We start from the raw sequence: 18,622 nt of genomic DNA on the forward strand, positions 1-18,622 counted from the left end.
TGTAACTTCTTCTTTAAGAGGCTCCTCTGTCCTCCACTCATTACCTGTATTAATGGCACCTGTTTGAACTTGTTATCAGTATAAAAGACACCTGTCCACAACCTCAAACAGTCACACTCCAAACTCCACTATGGTGAAGACCAAAGAGCTGTTGAAGGACACCAGAAACAGAATTGTAGACCTGCACCAGGCTGGGAAGACTGAATCTGCAATAGGCAAGCAGCTTGGTGTGAAGAATTCAACTGTGGGAGCAATAAATAGAAAATGGAAGACATACAAGACCACTGATAATCTCCCTCGATCTGGGGCTCCATGCAAGATCTCACCCCATAGGATCAACATGATCACAAGAACGGTGAGCAAAAATCCCAGAACCACACGGGGGGACCTAGTGAATGACCTGCAGACAGCTGGGACCAACGTAACAAAGGCAACCATCAGTAACACACTACGCCGCCAGGGACTCAGATCCTGCAGTGCCAGACGTGTCCTCCTACTTAAGCCAGTATATGTCCGGGCCCGTCTGAAGTTTGCTAGAGACCATTTGGATGATCCAGAAGAGGATTGGGAGAATGTCCTATGGTCAGATGAAACCAAAGTAGAACGTAGAAACACAGCTCATCGTGTTTGGAGGAGAGAGAACGCATTCAAAGAACACCATACCTATTGTGAAGCATGGGGGTGGCAACATCATGCTTTGGGGCTGTTTCTCTGCAAAGGGACCAGGACGACTGATCCGTGTACAGGAAAGAATGAATGGGGCCATGTATCGTGAGATTTTGAGTGCAAACCTTCTTCCATCAGCAAGGGCATTGAAGATGAAACGTGGCTGGGTCTTTCAGCATGACAATGATCCCAAACACACCGTCCGGGCAACAAAGGAGTGGCTTCGTAAGAAGCATTTCAAGGTCCTGGAGTGGCATAGCCAGTCTCCAGATTTCAACCCCATAGAAAACCTTTGGAGGGAGTTGAAAGTCCATGTTGCCCAGCAACAGCCCCAAAACATCACTGCTCTAGGGGAGATCTGCATGGAGGAATGGGCCAACATACCAGCAACAGTGTGTGCCAACCTTGTGAAGACTTACAGAAAACGTTTGACCTCTGTCATTGCCAACAAAGGATATATAACAAAGTATTGAGATGAACTTTTGATATTGACCACATACTTATTTTCCACCATAATTTGCAAATAAATTCTTTCCAAATCAGACAATGTGATTGTCTGGATTTGTTTTCTCATTTTGTCTCTCATAGTTGAGGTCTACCTATGATGACAATTACAGGCCTCTCTCATCTTTTTAAGTGGGAGAACTTGCACAATTGGTGGCTGACTACATACTTTTTTGCCCCACTGTATAAGCTTCTTCAAACTAAATCCAATATTACACCATCCAATATATCCTCTCTACTTCCAGTAATAGACATTTTTCCACACTAAGCAAATACAGTTCTTATTGTTAATAAATATACAGTTGAATATCAGCATTTGTTACAGTTTTCTAATAGTATCAATAATATCAGTTTAGAATATCCTTTCTAACCAAAACATATCTTAATTGCATTTGCACTCAATATCCATTTATTCAGTACATATCCTATTTTCGCTTTTTTCAATTTTAATTTCCCATCCATGTTCAAAATATCCCAATCATTTATAATTTCAAAACAAGTTATATTTGGGTAACCAAAAGCTTCCCTTATTCAAACTTCTTAGCATTTTCTTATTTCCCTTTTCATACCAAGATATGATATTCTGATTACAAATCTTATCTATTTAGTTATAATAATACTTCTATTTCTAGCAATATATTCTTAACCATATTCAAACATCTAATTAATAATATAACAGCCCCTCTAATAGGTCAAAGCTTCTGTTTTCTTCAGTCTTACTCTAGCTTTCTTCCTTTGCCAATTAACTTTCCAAGTCAGTGCATTTGGATCATCAAATAATTCTTCCTCTATTTTTGTGTATATTATTTGGAACAAGAGAAACAATTTAGTTAAAGTACTTTATTTTTGGAAGAGCTAGCCCATTGATATTCATTAAACAGCCTCCCTCCTTCTCCAGTTCCCCACAGTTCTGTTAATGGCTCTGTCTTCCATTCCTTCGGCTCTCCTTCCTTATCCTCCAGTATACTCTGAAATCTTGGTTGGTAGAATGTCTTTTCCATTTCCAATATTATCGTTATGTCTTCTAAGTCTTCATTTGTCTGAGTCTGGCTGTTAGTTTCTTCCTTTAGATCCTCTGTATTTGTGTCAGCATTCTCTAGTTTTCCTTCTATTTTCTAGGTTGCTAGTTCCTTCTCTGTAGTTATTTCCTGAGTTTGTAGATTTAAATTAGAAAATTGTTCTTTTTTTCCTTTGTGTTATTTTTAATGTCATCACAAGCTAAGGCAATTGTTTCTTGTATTAATTTCAGCATGGAGAGAATTTCTTTCTGTGATTCATCAGTATTTTCTTGATGGTATGTCAAACTGAAGCTTCTGGAGACAGATATTAAGGATGGTTTTTTTACCATTTAGAGCTAAATATGGAACATCCATTTTATTTTTAGTAAGTGGCCTTTATAGAAATCTGTTTAAGAGTTTAGAAAGTTTCAGTTAATTGTCATTGGAGCTCCAGATTATCCAACCAACTTATCAATCCGTTCTTAAACCTCCCCTAAGCAAATATAAGTAAAATTCAAATTTTTCTGTCCAATGAGAAATATATCCTTTCTGTCCAGGGAGAAGAAAGAACCATTAAAGATTGTTTATCAATCAAGATTTATAATCCAAAATGTTCCATCATATCAGGCAATAGTGTATGTTTCTTCTACAGGAAAATAGTTCCACAATACAGTCTGAAAGTCAGTATTTGTGTTCATAGTTCAGACAAGCCAATTTTAGAGTAGTTTATCGTCTCTGCCACACAGATAAGCAGCCCCCAAGTCTTTTCCCTTTTCTCAGCTGCAATCTTAAAAAGTGAAAGCTTCCAAGGCCAGACAAAGTCTTACTAATTCTAGGCTTCGAGCCAGGTTTTTTTTAGGCATAATAAGTTGTAGTGCCGTAATTCACCACTAGATTTCATTAATGCCGTTTTAGGTTTTTAAATCCAAAACTTATATTGTAAACTTTTCAAGTCTTTTAAAAAAGAAAAAAGACTTAAAAGCACTTTTACTCCCCAAATTTCCAAGCCATCTATATATATTAACTCCAAATTAGTCTTGTAGGTTTCTCCATTTTCCCCAAATAATTAATTTGCTGCTTTTCTTTTCCTGAGGGAATGGGGCAAAAAATTCCCCTTCCTTCTCTCATTGGGGAGAGTGCTTTAGGCAGTTTTTCAGGAAGAGGTCTTAAAATCATAAAGAGAGGATCCACTCTCAGCCAGTTTCATCCACGTTGCTGTAAGATTGCTTGTTGGTGCTTATTGTCTTCCATTGTGAGCAGCTTTTGACTGGCTACACTACACAAATGTAGCCAGTCTTTCCCCCACCAGTTTGGAGGGCTTCCTCTGATCAAACAGGAGGGCTGCTGCCTCTCCACGATCAGCGAGGGTCCCCTCCTTGCTTGTTGCCTCCACAGGGCGACTTTCTACCCTTTCCAGAATCCCCTAGCGGGGCGAAATCGAGCCCCATCTTCCTGTTTATGCATCACCGCGATGTCAAATCCAGAAGCCAGCAATCTGTAGCCACTTTTGATACCACTTTGTTATTCTACCCACAGAAGCAGAACACACAGTATGCTCAGGATACTTCTCTACAATCTTTTGACCCCAGCTTTTAATCAATACCAGTGAGAGTTACCCTTAAAGTAAATTAACAGAAATGTATCACAGACACACCCTTAATTTAGATTTTGCTTCAGATGTTGGCATAGGCAGTCTGGATGTAATTAGGATTGAAATCACTCATTTGTCAATGTTCCTACCATTTTGTGGTGAAATATGCAGGACTAGGAAACACATTAAAATAGTCTTTCCTCTGAAATTATGAGATCCAGTAGGATTTTAGGGGCAATTGACATGATTGCTGACATTGCCCTTCACCAGGGCTTAGATTTTTGCTAGTAACTACAATCAGGGAAACTGAGAATACTACTGTCTAGAATACCACTGAGGTTGAATGAAACATCTGGGTCATTGCACCTGCTATATTACAGTGAGGATGGTAAAAAGGACTTTCTTGAAGCTTTATTGCATTCTCAAGTAACAAATCTACAGAGGTTTTTAAAGTTACATGCAGATTAGTATTATACCTATCAAAGGCCCACTGTGCTATGTGATATGTGGAGATTTGCAAGACATGCCAAGGTAAAGTAATCCATAATTAGTAAATGCTACCATCGTTTCACATTCAAATGGAGTGTCTGAGGCAGCCTCTTGTCTAGTTTTGTAGAAACAGTCTAAATTTTGTAAGCTGAGGATCCAGACTGCAAATGTTGACTCTTGCCCAATAAGATAGACATCTTGACCAATTAAACTATTTGTAAGGACCCACCCCACTTTGCATCTTAAGAAGACAGAACTCTTGGAATAATTCTTCCAACAGGAATCCTTTATTAAGAGAAAGGTTGCAGGCATTCTAGACAGGACTTGGAGTCCAGGCTCTCCCATTCAAGGTTTTAAGAGGTTCCCCAGTAGTCCCACCCAATCACCCCCCTCTTCCAGCGACAGTTTCAGGCATCACAATCCCACCCCCTTTTCCTTTCTGCCGGCTGGATGGAGACTTCAAAGAAAACTACATTAAAGGTAATAGCCTCCTTTGTTATGATAAGGCCTTTTGGTGCTATCCACATTCAATCCCTTTGAAGTTGTACCGAAGGAAGTGAGGGCCATAAAGCCCCTTTGTTCACCCCCTTCCCCTCCTTGTATGACAGAATCCAGAGACGGCAGAAATGGGGTTTTCTATAATTGATAACTAGAGATGAAATATAATTGGATTCTGACATCCGGCGCCCTCAAAAATAAGAGAGATCCACCTGAAAGAAAACAAAACAGGTGTAAAAGTTAGTCAGGCTTGTTAGGATACTCTGTGTGAAACTTCTTTAATAGCTTCAGGGTTCTGACATGACGTTTATGGCCCCTCTCGTTTTCTGAGGCAGGGAGGTATTTCCAGGCAACTAGGTACTGAGTCGCTCCATGAAATCTCCTAGAATCTAGGATTTCTTTTATTTCGAAGTGTTGTTCGCCCTCTACCATGATTGGAGGTGGGGGGGGGATTTTTGGTCGGAAATCTGACTGATGCTCTCTTTTCAGCAAGCTGCAATGAAAAATTGGATGTATTTGCCTGAGATTCTTTGGTAATTCTAATTCTACTGTTACTGGGTTTATGATCCTTTTAATCGGAAAAGGCCCTATATATTTTGGTCCAAGTTTTTTACAGGGTTGTAGGGACTTTAGGTATTTTGTAGATAAGTACACCATTTCACCTATAATGAATGGTGTAGGCTCAATCCTTTTTTTATCGGCTTGTGCTTTGTGTGCCTGCCTAGCTTCATCTAGTGCTTTTCTAACTATTGGCCAGGTGTTTTGTAGTTTTTCCATCCATTCTTTCACCGATGGGATCGTTGGTTCGTTTGGGGTTAATTCTGGCATGGGGTTGAAACTTTGATCGGTGGCTATTTGAAAAGGAGTGTAACCTGTGCTGGAGTGGACTGCATTATTGTAGGCCACTTCTGCAAAAGGGAGTAAGTCCGCCCACTCGGTCTGCTGGAAACTAAGAAAACATCTTAAATATTGCTTAAGTACGGAGTTCATTTTTTCAGCGGCCCCATTTCCTTGTGGGTGGTGGCTAGATGTCAGTCCCTGAGTGGTTCCTAAGAGGGATAAAAATTCCTTCCAAAATGCAGACATAAATTGCACCCCCCTGCGTTGGGGTGCCCCATGTAATCTGTAAATGTGCGTTGGGGTGCCCCATGTAATCTGTAAATGTGCTGGATGAAAAGTTTTGCTAAGGCTTTTGCAGTGGGAATCTTTTGGCAAGGGATAAAGTGCACCTGTTTGGAAAAAAGTCCGTGACCGTCCAGACAGCAGTATTCCCATTGCTTTCTGGCAATTCACTATAAAATCCATGGCTATTTCTCTCCAGGGGGCTGAGGGACTTGCCACTGTTTGTAATAGTCCTGGCGATTTCCCTTGCAACCTCTTTGCAGTGGCACATTTTGGACAACTGGCTATATAACTTTCAATGTCCTTTTTCATGGATGGCCACCAAAATTGCCATTTAATTAAGTGTAAAGTTTTTACAAATCCAAAATGCCCTGCTGATTTTGTATCATGGCAAAGCTGCATGAAAGTGACTCTTTGGGTTGTTGGTATATATAACTTTTCCCCTACCCAAGGCAACCCGTCTCTCATTGTGCACACATTTTTGTTTTTCTGGAACCATTCATCTGTTTCCAAACTTTTTCTGAATTCAATTCCAGTTTGGCTGTCCAGTTGTAGTTTTAATTTGGCTTGGGTTCTTGTGGTTACTGGTGCTGCCAGTTGTGACTCTGCCATTATTGGTTTAGAATCTGTGGTTCGTGCGCTGTTATATTGAGGCATGCGAGATAGTGCATCTGCCAGGAAGTTCTTTCTCCCTGGTAAATGTTTGAGCTTAAATAGGAACTGGTGAAAATGCTGGGACCAGCGGGCTTGTTTGGGATTGAGTTTCCTGGGTGTTTTCAGGGCTTCCAAATTTTTGTGATCAGTCCACACCTGGAAGGGGATTTTGTTGCCTTCCAGGAACTGTCGCCACATGAGTAATGCCCAACATATCCCATATGCCTCCTTCTCCCATACGGGCCAGTGCTGTTCTGTTTCCGTGAGTTTCTTGGATGTATATGCACAGGGTTGCAAAACTTCATCAACATTTTCTTGTAATAGAACAGCCCCCACCGCCACATCACTTGCATCTGCCTGTATCATGAAGGGCTTGTCCATGTCTGGGTGTCTTAGTACCGGTTCGGCAGAAAAAAGTCTCTTTAGTCTCTCAAACGCTGCTTGGCACTCCATTGTCCATGTTAGTGGCTCGCTAGGTTTTACTGAGGATGCTCCCTTCGTTTTTAGTAAATTAGTGAGAGGCAAGGCTATCTGGGCAAATGAGGGGATGAATTGGCGATAAAAGTTTGCAAAGCCCAGGAAACTTTGTAGTTGCTTTCTTGTGCGGGATGGTGCCCAATCTAATACTGCTCTGACCTTCTCTGGGTCCATCTCAATGCCCTGGGGGGATATGCTATAACCTAGGTAGTCTATCCTTTCCTGGTGGAATTTGCATTTTGAGAGTTTGGCATATAGGTGGGCGGCTCGCAGCTTCTTTAAAACCACTCTGACAAGGTTGACATGTTCCTCTTTTGTTTCGGTGAAGATAAGAATGTCGTCCAAGTAAACCAGGACCCCCTTAAACAGGTGCTCCCTTAGAACATCATTGATTAATTGCATAAAGACTGCAGGGCCCCCTTGTAATCCAAATGGCAAGACTTTGAATTGATAGCACCCCATGGGGCAGTTAAATGCAGTCTTCCATTCGTCCCCTTCCTTAATTCTCACGCGATAGTAAGCTTCCCTTAGGTCTAGTTTAGAAAAATTTTTCCCTTTCGATAGGTGTGACAGCATGTCTTTCATGAGGGGCAGAGGGTATAGGTTGCTTTCACTGATTGTATTCAGTGCCCTATAATCCACGCATAAACGTAAAGAGCCATCCTTCTTCTCTCTAAAAAGGACCGGGGCAGCCACTTTAGGCTTGGCTGGCTCAGTGAAACCTCTCTCTAGGTTTTTTTTTTATGAATCTTTCCATTTCCTCCTTCTCCTTTGGGCTCATGGAGTATAATCTGGGCTTCGGGAGTTTTGCCCCAGGCTTGAATTCAATGGTACAGTCTGTGGGTCGGTGGGGGGGGAGCTCATTCGCCCTCTCCTCACTGAAAACTTCAGCAAGGTCTCTGTATTCCTCTGGTATTTCTGTTAGTCTCTTTTCCTCTCCTATGGATGCTTTTTCTCTTCTTGATTCTGGTAGCCTCCCTTGGGGTTTTAAGTCCATAGGGTCCCCCTTCGGGAATTTGATTTCTGTCATCCTCCAATTTACCCAGGGGTTCCATTTTTTTAACCATTCCATTCCTAGGATCATTGGGCATTCCATGCCTGGGGTCACCACAAACGTTATATCCTCCTCATGTTTGCCCAGGGAGAGGTGTATTGGTAGAGTGGCTAGGGTAGCTGGTACACCCCTTGTATGGATCCATCTAACTGGCCAAATGAGATTGATTGTTCCAGTCTCCTCGATGGGATGCCCAGATTCCCCACTAGTGTTGGGCTAATGAGGCAGCGGGTGCAGCCAGAGTCTATTAAGGCTTTCACCTTCACAGCTTCGGCCATGGGGGGAATTAATATAGTCACTGTCTTGAGGATGGGTGTGATGTGTCCACTTACCAGGAGTTCGCCCTCCGAGCTGTCCTCCGAGGTGTCCACCGGACCTGTGGTGTAGGCTGGAGTTCTTTCCCCTTGGTGAGCAGAGGTGGGGGTTCCGCAATTTCCATCATTCTCATGGCAGTTTCTTTTGGCTTCGTTGAAAACTTTCCGGATTTGCTGATTGGGGATCTGTCTGGGTTGTGCTGGGGGGCTTTGGAGCGGCATTCTACAGCTCGATGCCCTTCTCTTCCGCACTTGAAACACCCCATTTGCTTCTTGGTTGTAGCCGGTGGTTTCACTGGTTCGTGTGTCAACTCAGGCGGGGAGCGGCTCCATTGTTTTCCTCAGCGGTGTCTTCTCAATATGTCGATCTCTGCTTCCTCTGCCAAGTTGGTGTGGGTCCCCTCGGGGCAAGCAAGCATCATATAGATCATAATTTAGTCCGTCTTTGAAATGGCTAAGGAGGATGTCTTCTGGCCAATTCAGTTTGCTGGCAATGGCCCGGAATTCTTGTGTATATTCAGCCACCGGGCGTTTGCCTTGCCTCATCGTTTTTATCCTTTCACGGGCTTTGCAATCAGCCAGGGGGGTCTTCAAATCGTCTTCTCAGAGAGGACATGAAACGGTTGAAGTTGGTGAGTTCTGGGGCATTGGAGTCATGCAAGTTCACCACCCAATCTGCAGCCGGTCCATCCAGGGCACATTGCACGATCCGGATGCGGGCTTTGTCGCTGGGGATGTCTTGCCCGTATTCCTCCATGTAGCTGTGGACTTGGGTTAGGAAAAACCCCAAGCGTGTGGGCTCCCCTTTGAATTTCACTTCCAACGGCGGACGTCTTGGAATGGATCGGTGCCTCCGTTGTTGGTGGTAGTGTCTTCCGTCCAGATCGCCATCTGTGGTCCGGTAGGGGGTGGGGACTACTGGATCAGCAGATGTCCCCGGGGTTGCAGGTTCCACTTCCCCCTCGGTGTCTCTCCCTTTGCGGCTCCAGGAGCTGGACCGGCTGTAGGGCTCAGGATTCTCCTCTCTTAGGGAGCTGAGAGTTCTCTTCATCAGGTCAATAGCTTTCTCTAGGATCCAGTCTGAGTACGGTGCCCAGCTTTCTTCCTCTTCACTTGCGTGCAGGGATTTCTCCATCTCCTGCTTCCATTCTGGTTGCTTGGGCCCCCGTCTCAGGGTCACCTTTCTTGATTCCTTTCTCCACTCACTTTCTTTCCAACGCCCATTGACCAGCGAGGCTTGTGATCCCGTGTCTCCACCACTTCTTCTCCGGAGGAATCTGACCTCTCAGATCCCAACATCCGGCAAGGTTCCAATTGGGTCAGCGACTCTCTTTCCAGGGAGTTTTCCCCCTTTCTTGCTCCATTGTCTGACATGGTAATTTTTTGCAAAATCCCCCGGCAAGGGTCTCCCTTCCAGGTGGATTAATTTTGCAAGTCCTGTCTAATGTAAGGACCCACCCCATTTTGCATCTTAAGAAGACAGAACTCTTGGAATAATTCTTCCAACAGGAATCCTTTATTAAGAGAAAATGGTTGCAGGTGTTCTAGACAGGACTTGGGGTCCAAGCTCTCCCATTCAAGGTTTTAAGAGGTTCCCCAGTAGTCCCCCCAATCACCCCCCTCTTCCAGCGACAGTTTCAGGCATCACAATCCCACCCCCTTTTTCTTTCTGCTGGCTGGATGGAGACTTCAAAGAGAACTACATGAAAGGTAATAGCCTCCTTTGTTATAATAAGGCCTTTTGGTGCTATCCACATTCAATCCCTTTGAAGTTGTACCAAAGGAAGTGAGGGCCATAAAGCCCCCTTGTTCACCCTTCCCCTCCTTGTATGACAGAATCCAGAGACGGCAGAAATGGGGTTTTCTATAATTGATAACTAGAGATGAAGTATAATTGGATTCTGACACTATTTCTAGGAGGGGGTTGAATGGGTAGTTCTTCTTGCCCATAAAGAGGCAATGCTTTGACTACTCTTTTCAGGAAGTTGTTTGTTCTGGGCCAAAAAGGCAAATATCTCTTTCTGAGTAAAGGAATCCAGAGGAGGGTGGTGATCCAACTGAAAGTGTTCTTAGCAATGACTGTGTTTCATCTGGATTATGTGAAACAATTGGACTTGATTTGGCTGACTTTTACAGGAGAGAAACTGTGTGTTTCTCATTTGGTTTTCTTCTGGCTTTTGAGTCAATTGATAGAAGTATTGTCCTTGATCAGCTGTATGAATTGGGGGTACTTTTATGTAACACTTGTGCTTTTAATAGTCTGTTCCCAAGATTCGTACTAAGAGACTGTGGGTTGGTCCTCTGGACATGCCCCAAGATGCTGTCTTTCTTTGATAGTATTCAATGTTTATATGAAACTACTGGGTGAAATCATATGGGGATATGGGCTGAGATGTAATTGATATACTGATCCTACATCCCTTTTTCTCTGTATTGTCTGAAGGGGGAGAGAAGTATATCACCTAACTGGGCTCTTTGAGTGCAGTACAGGTAGTCCTTGACTTACAAGTTTGGCTAGTGAACGTTGTAATGGCACTGAAAGAGTGACTTATGACAATTTTTTACACTTAAAACCATTGCATCTTCACCATGGTCATGTAATCAAAATCCAGACACTTGGCAACTGACTCATATTTATGATGGTTGCAGTGACTCTTATGTGATCACCTTTTGCAACCTTGTGACAAAGTCAATGGGGAAGCCAGATTCAATTAACAACCATGTTACTAACTTTAACAATTGAATTGATTCACTAAACAATTGTGTCTTTCTTTCTCAGAGTGGAGTCCAGTTCATTGTTTCCCCATCTGGTTCTGCTGCTGACCAAGTTGTGATTGAAGCCTGTGATGAACTGGGAATAACTCTTATTCATACCAATCTTCGCCTATTTCACCACTGATATTTAAAAATCAGTATTTCAGAGCATATTCTTTATATAATCTGGTAAAATCTACATATAACATGTTGAGAGTACTAAAGTAAAATAAAAAGTTATGAAAATTTCTTGAAAAATAAAAATGCAAAATTATCAATAGTAAATCTGAATTCTTTAAGAACTTAGCATGGATGTGATTTTCATCAACATATAAAATCAATTACTTATTGCTTTTATCATTCCCAGCTAAGAATTGTACATACTGGAAATTTGTTCTTTTAAATTAGTGAACTTGACTGAGATGTTCATTAACAGTAAAATGGTAGTTTCTCCTGAAATTGATTCCAGGTGGATAGAAATATGGTGATTTCTGGATGGAACAATTGTCCAGGGAAGCAGTATAAGAAATGGGGAAGGAGGATGTTGACATCTCTTTAGTATTATTTGTAGATGTATCCATCTCATCTGAAATTGATGCCAGAAAACTGAAGGGATTTGTCCAAGTCAACACTGACCTGAAGGCACGCGTACACACAAACACAAAAATGACCTCTCATTAATCTAAGCTGTATGATGAGAGCCTTTTCACATATATGTCAACATACAAAGTTACATTACTTTTAGCTCTTTCCTTCTTGCAATCCCATCTCTGGTTTCAGCTTTCCATAACATATGCACAAGTCTTATTTATATATATCTGTATATTAGTTGTTTTATATATTATTTGTCCTGGAACTTCTTTATTCTTTCTAAAATCATGAGACAATAAAGGGCTACAAGACGAATGTGAATGACACCAATTGTTAAATTAATACAAATGATAGAAGTATCTTTTGCCTTTTTGACAGCGTGATAGTACTTGGAAAAAGGATTATTTGTATGTTGTATTAATTTTTTGTCTTATTTTAAAATCTCCATTGTGCTTTCTTCTCCTTTGATTAGTTAAAACAGTGTTTTAATAAATGTTTTAATGAATAGCTGACACTTTGGAAGATGGACTCAAGATCCAGAAGCACCTTGACAGAGTTAAATACTGGGCCTTAAGTAATAAGATGCAGTTCAGTAGTAAGAAAAACATGTTTCTGCACTTAGGCAGCAAAAACCAAATGCATCAGTACAGAATAGGTGGTATCTAGCTCATTAGTAGTTGTGAAGGATTTATGTCCTAGTGCAGGGCTTTTCAACCTTTTCACTGACTACCATTTTTAGGATATAGCAGTATTCGAGTACCACTAGCAAGGTGTCAAAAACTTGATGACCAAAAAAAACCCCAAAAACCTGTTCAAAGTTGCAATTTCACTGAAATGACTTACGACGATTTTTCACACTTATGACCATTGCAGCATGCTCAGGGTCATGTGATTTATACTTGGATACCTGGCAACTGATTCATATTTATGATGGTCACTGTTCCAGGGTCATGTGATCCCCTTTTGCAACCTTTTGACAAGAAAAGTCAATGGCAGGGCTGCTGGTGGCCAAGTGCTAAGGTGAGACTTCCCTCCCTCCCTCTTTCTCATGCCCACCTCCTTCTGAAGGAAGAATTTGAAACACCCCCCCCCCATATTTTCCCTCTTCTATATATTCATCAAACAAGAAAAAGCCTACAGAGACAGAAAAGACAAGCTGCTGAGTGAACTAGCTTAAAAAGGCACATTCCCCTTTAAGAATTAGCTACTGGCTAGAAAGGAAAGTTAAGGAGCATAGCAGGCACTTAAGGAAGAAAAAAAATGTAAGTATCGGCTAAGGCAGCCTCCCCAAATGGCTCCATTCATAAATAAAGGAATGCTACAGGCAAAATCCATTCAGGAGAGGAATACTTCAAAATCCCTGGCAGCAAAACTTATAGCTAACAATAGTAGAGCAATAGAAGCTAACACCAGCCATCAGCCAAATAGAAATGGCCAAATACTCCTTAAGAACACAAAGCCCTCATTGCACAAATCCCAGAACTTCAAAGTCATAAAAGCACATGAGAATCCTTCCACTCTCCATCTCCTCCCTCCCTCATTCCCTGTCCCACTTCCAGCTGATTCTACCTTTCTTCATTCCTTGTGGAGGGCGACCCCTCCCCTGCTGCATTTCTTGCCTGTTTGTTGCTGCCAGCACAGGTGGCTGCCACAGAAATTGTAGATCGGCTCATGGCCGGCCTGCTTGACCAGCTTGATCTCCTCTGCCCTCCACTCTCCTTTGGTGCCTGCCTCCTTTTATAGCCTCTCCTGCCTCTGTCCCCCTCCTCCTTTCTCATGGGGGAGGGTGAGCCAGACGGACCCTGGGACCTTTGCCTTGCCCCAGCCACTGCAGCTCCAGAGGACTCTCTCACAGTAAGTCCTTGCCTGTGCTGGCTCTTTCCCTCCCCCACTACATTTGGCTAGGCAGGGCTGTGTACCACCTTGCCACTCGTTAATGTACCACTGGTTGAAAATCCCTGTCCTAGTGGACCACCACGTACGTATGAGCCAGCAGTATGCTGCAACTTCCTCAAAAGCCAGTGCAGTCCCAAACTGCATCAACAGGGATAGCATCAAGATCACAAGTAGTGATAGTATTGGTTTATATTGCATTAATGAGGGCACACTTGGAATACTGCATTCATTTCACTATAATACAAAAAAAGATATTGATATTCTGGAAAGTGCAGAAAAGAGCAACAAAGATGATAAAGGATGTGGATCCTAAATCATACAATGAACGGTTGAAGGAACTAGGTATGTTTACCTAGCTATCAAAGAGAAGGATTGGGGGGATATAATTGTTTTCCAGTACTTGAGAGGCTATCGCAAATAAGAGGGTTGGGGGTGTTTTTCTGCTAAAGGACAGGACAACTTCACCACATCAAAGGGACAATGGACGGGGCCATGTACCGTCAAATCTTGGGTGAGAACGTTCTTCCCTCAGCCAGGGCATTGAAAATGGATCATGGATGGGTATTCCAGCATAGCAATGACCCAAAACACACGGCCAGGGCAACAAAGGAGTGGCTCAAGAAGCACATTAAGGTCCTGGAGTGGCCTAGCCAGTCTCCAGATCTTAATCCCATAGAAAAAAACAACAATTCTAAGAAAGTTTGGTGAAACTTTTTATTAAAAGAATTGTCTCTCATAGCAGAAAGCTTTGGCACTTTCAGTATAAAAAATAATCACTGACAATAATTATACCAAATTTTTCTGTCAACGATATGCTAAATGTCTTTAATGTATTTTCTTGTAGAAAAATATAAAGACATTTAGAGATGGAGGGAGGAGGTATAAAAGGAAATTGATGTTGATAAATAACAGTACAAGATACATATATACCACTAGGGCAAAAAATTAGGATCATTTATAAAGATTAAGGCTGTGAATATTATAAATATCACAGTAATAGGATATGGTTAGCAGAACGTATTTCTTTTTTGATTTTCATTTGAATTTTCATTTTCTCTTTCCAACCTTTATGGGCCTCAGGGTGTTTATGAATTGCTGAGCATTTATTATCAGCAATAGTTGCTTTAAGGAAAATATGGAACAACACTGAAAGTCTTTGAGAAAAGAATGGACAGCATATCTGCTTCCTTTCTGAAAAGAAGATTTGAAAAGCACCAGGACTGTTCTCCTTTGGACAAGCTGTGAATTGAACAAAAGTGAAGTGCAGCTATTGTAAGGCTATATCAGGCCTGGGATAGGAAAATCCAGATGACCACCAGAGGGCAGAAAAGAATCTAAAGTGTTTTGTATCTGTTTGCCACAAACTTGTGGTCATCCAGATTTTTTGAAGCTTAAATATGATAGCTTTCATTACCACAAGGTAAGATAGATCTGCTTTCTCCTAGTAGCATTTATAGTATAGTGTTGGCTGCAACCTCTTCTTGCTTGATGTTAAAATCTTGATAATTAATCTCCACGTCGGTTCTGTGCATCTGAGTGTGGATGTAAGGGATAGAAGCATTCAATTGGACAATGGATATTCTGCTGGAGGAAACATGGATAAATATAATTAGCAGTCATAATGTTAAAAGGCAGCAAGTATCTTACTGAAAGTGTAGACAGTCTGAACAACATTTATATTGTAGGCCAGAGCTTTCTGGCTTGGCAGCCTGGAAGGAAAGAGAAGAGCAGGGAAATGTGCGCATATGCAAATGGACATATGCATGGTGGTGGCATAGCATGCGCATGTAGATCATGTGCACCCACACGCATATGCAAATGGGCCCCTGGCGCCTGTGCAAATGGGCTGCTGGAGCCCACACACCTGTGCAAACGGGCCATTGTCACTCACACACATGCACAAATGGGCCGCTGGTGCCCATGTGCATGCACAAATGGGCCACTAGCACTCGCATGTCGCTGGTGGTAGTGTTAGTGCCCATGCACATGTGTAAATGGGAGGCTTTGCCAGCTATTCCTGTAGGCTCTTCATGAAAAATCTTAAAATAGCCATTTGATTTCAGAAAAAAAATTCAGTGTGCCTCATCATCTGCAGCAACCCGAGATTAGATCGAAATACATGTGACATTATAGGATGCAAATTCTGCCCTTCTGTACTTAGATCCTGATGTTTGACCCAAATACATAATCACAGACTTCCCTTTTTAAATGCACTTTTGACACCTATGCTAATGTAATTGCTGCTTACATTACATAGAAAAGTGCTTTGCATAAAGTGTTTTACCATATATTCCGCCGTATAAGACGACCCCCGTCTTCGGCACCGAGTCGCATGCCTAGAAAGTCGTCTTATATGCCAGAAACTACCGTAATTTCCGGCATATAAGACGACTCGGCGTATAAGACAACCCTGACTTCAGTGCCGATTTCCGCGTTTTCAAAAGTCATCTTATACGCCGGAAAGTATGGTATTTTTTGTTTAAGCTTTACCTTTTCTAGTTTATATTACTATAATTCTATCATGTAGAATGCAAATAGATCCATATAATTTACCAAAATGAAATTATTTGAAATCTAACATAGCTATTTTTTTCCCAATATTTTCCTACAACTGCAGGGTCCACTTATTTTGATAAATAAGGTTGGGACAGGAGTTGACCTACCTATGACTTGCCCAAAGTCACCCAGTTGGTTTTCATTTTTAAGGCAGGACTAGTTTGTCTCCTTGTTTCTAGCCTGGTTCCTTAAACACGAGACCAAACTGCTTTTAGTTGAATTCTAATACAACCATCTTTCAAGTATCAGTCTCCTCCTTCAAGTAAAAAATCTTGAAATCCTAAATATAGTGGAAATCTATGACAGACAAAGGCTGCCAGATTATACAACAGAGTTTACTTACTAATATGTACTTCCTATAAATCATGTTAGGAAGCTGTGAAATTTGCTTTAGAATGGTTAGTATATATGCTCCAAAATTCTGGTTAATGGATAAGGCAAAGGGACTCTGAGCACCAAAGACAGAGTTTCATATTTATTCTTATACAGTAGAACACTCCCATTTTACAAAAGGCAAATGGGTGACTTTGTGAGAAACACAGTAATATTCACCCATCATCCAAGGACAAAATATGCAAACGTAGTTTCTGCAGAATCAATTAGTGGAAAAATACTCTATTCTTAGTATTGATTAAAATTTAAGAGCCACATATGATCCTATAGATGGCAAATGTTCACTTACAGTGTTTGTGCTTTGTTGCTCTCTCTGTGAATAGGTTTGACTAGGAGAACCTTCAGATGCACCAGGTCTATGGCAATTGTCACAACGCCAGCCCTGTACAAATGTAAAAAAAACCCAAACCTAAATGAGGGTATTCTTGAGGGTATTTTCAAATGTTGTTAGACTTCACCTCCTTCTTGAACTGGGTCTTTGGGCTGGGGGTCTTAGTAGTTAGATTCCAAAAGCATTTGAGGAACAGAAAGAAACCTGCTTTCATGTACAGATTTAAATGAGGTGGCTATACAATGGATTATGGAAACAATATAATTTCAACAACTCCAAGATAAGCATTTCAGCAGATTTAATTTAAAGTTTTTATAGCTGCCCACTCAGATATGTCTTATGGGCTGTTCTTATTAAACATTGCTGCAAATAACTACTTATGAAAATAATGAAAGTTTTATATATATAAAATGGAAATACCTACCTGTTGTCCTCCGTAGCAAGTACATGAGCAGATGGCCCCAAGATATTCTTTCTGCCACTGCTCTCCTACATGATACATCTTGCCATCCTCATAACAAGTTGCTTCATCTGCAATCAATTAATAAATCTTTCAAAAATTGGAGGACTACCAATGTTTTGTTAACTAATGCATGCATTGTCATTATCTCATCATCCTAAAACACTGCCAAACTATTCTTAAATAATTAACTCTATAGTTTTCTAGTATGAGCACATTTTTGCAGATTCTTTCCCGATGATTATCTATGAAGAAAACATTTCACTGAGTTGAAAATAATTACAGAAATCATTGTATCCACCCCCTGCTCAGTTTGAAAATATCTAGCAAAGAACTCATCACTTCATGTGGAAGCCTATTCTATTGGCTGACAATTCACACAGTTCCTTTTGGTGTCTATCCTGAACCTCCTCCCTCGTAGCTTGAATCCATTGGTGCTGGTCCTGCCCTTTAGAGCAAGAAAGAAGTTCCCTTCCTCTTAGAAAGTTAGACGGAAAAGAAAACCCAATTCCAAAACTCTTCAAGTTTGTCAACAGTGTCCAGTCTGGTACTCCAAAGCCATATGTGGATCTCAAAATCCTCCAATCCTGATTACATCTACCTTTCTGGAAGGGCCCTGGTCCACAATCCACAGGCCAAGTGGCAGCCTTTAGTCTGTCGTAAAAAATTGGGAATCTGCATTCCATAAAAATGTTGGACTCCTGCTGCAATTCAAGGGTGAAGGAACTGTAGCTCCATAATGGCTGGGAGGATAGTTGTAGGGACTCTACAAATTTATCAGGCATGAATTTCTATTACAGTAGGAATTGTATCCTAAGTTTTTATATTTAACTATTTGAATTCTGAAAAATAATCTATATATTTCTGTTTAATACTACATAAGTTAGAGACACTATTCATGAAAAATACATACGAGGGTCACACTTGAATTCTCCTTTTCCATTTCCAAGGCAAGTGCAGCTCATCACTTGGCCGTTTTCTCCATGCCTATCCCATTTCTCACCGATTTTATAGTTTATCCCATTGTCATGACACCACTCTGAATGAACCAAAATAATAAGTGGAAGTTGAATCGTCTGCAATTGCAGCATCTTTTAATACAAGTTGATTAGAGTACTGCCTGTCCTCTGAAACTGGTTTATTGGTGATAGGAAACTACACAGAGCAACATCAGGGGCTGCCAGAAAGAAGAGGAAGTCAAGCTATTCTCCAAAGTGGCTGAAGGCAGGACAAGAAGCAACAGATCAGGGGTTCTCAACCTTGGCAACTTTAAG

The 18,622-nt window shown here is 41.4% G+C and overlaps 2 protein-coding genes across 10 annotated transcripts in view; one reads left to right on the forward strand and one right to left on the reverse strand.

Moving 5' to 3' along the window:
• Positions 1–11,401, forward strand: part of ATIC (5-aminoimidazole-4-carboxamide ribonucleotide formyltransferase/IMP cyclohydrolase) — a 68,316-nt gene extending 56,915 nt beyond the window's left edge. Inside the window, exon 16 of the mRNA XM_039341909.1 lies at positions 11,147–11,401. Within this exon, the coding sequence (XP_039197843.1) occupies positions 11,147–11,266 (120 nt within the window). The 3' untranslated portion in view covers positions 11,267–11,401. The remainder of the gene's footprint in view (positions 1–11,146) is intronic.
• A 2,903-nt stretch (positions 11,402–14,304) lies between these two features.
• FN1 (fibronectin 1) overlaps positions 14,305–18,622 on the reverse strand; it is a 130,479-nt gene continuing 126,161 nt past the window's right edge. For 5 of the 9 annotated variants that reach the window (XM_039341914.1, XM_039341913.1, XM_039341912.1 and 2 more), the window contains 4 exons: positions 18,262–18,387; positions 17,313–17,419; positions 16,847–16,939; positions 14,305–15,192 (listed from right to left, as the gene is read on the reverse strand). In XM_039341914.1, coding sequence (XP_039197848.1) covers positions 15,115–15,192; positions 16,847–16,939; positions 17,313–17,419; positions 18,262–18,387 — 404 coding nt within the window. In that variant the 3' untranslated portion in view covers positions 14,305–15,114. The remainder of the gene's footprint in view (positions 15,193–16,846; positions 16,940–17,312; positions 17,420–18,261; positions 18,388–18,622) is intronic. The other 4 variants (XM_039341917.1, XM_039341915.1, XM_039341911.1 and 1 more) reach the window with 1 other exon arrangement.

Source organism: Crotalus tigris, unplaced genomic scaffold (assembly GCF_016545835.1).
Source record: "Crotalus tigris isolate CLP2741 ecotype Arizona unplaced genomic scaffold, ASM1654583v1 scf7180000017774.6281472, whole genome shotgun sequence".
Classification (NCBI taxonomy): Eukaryota; Metazoa; Chordata; class Lepidosauria; order Squamata; family Viperidae; genus Crotalus; species Crotalus tigris.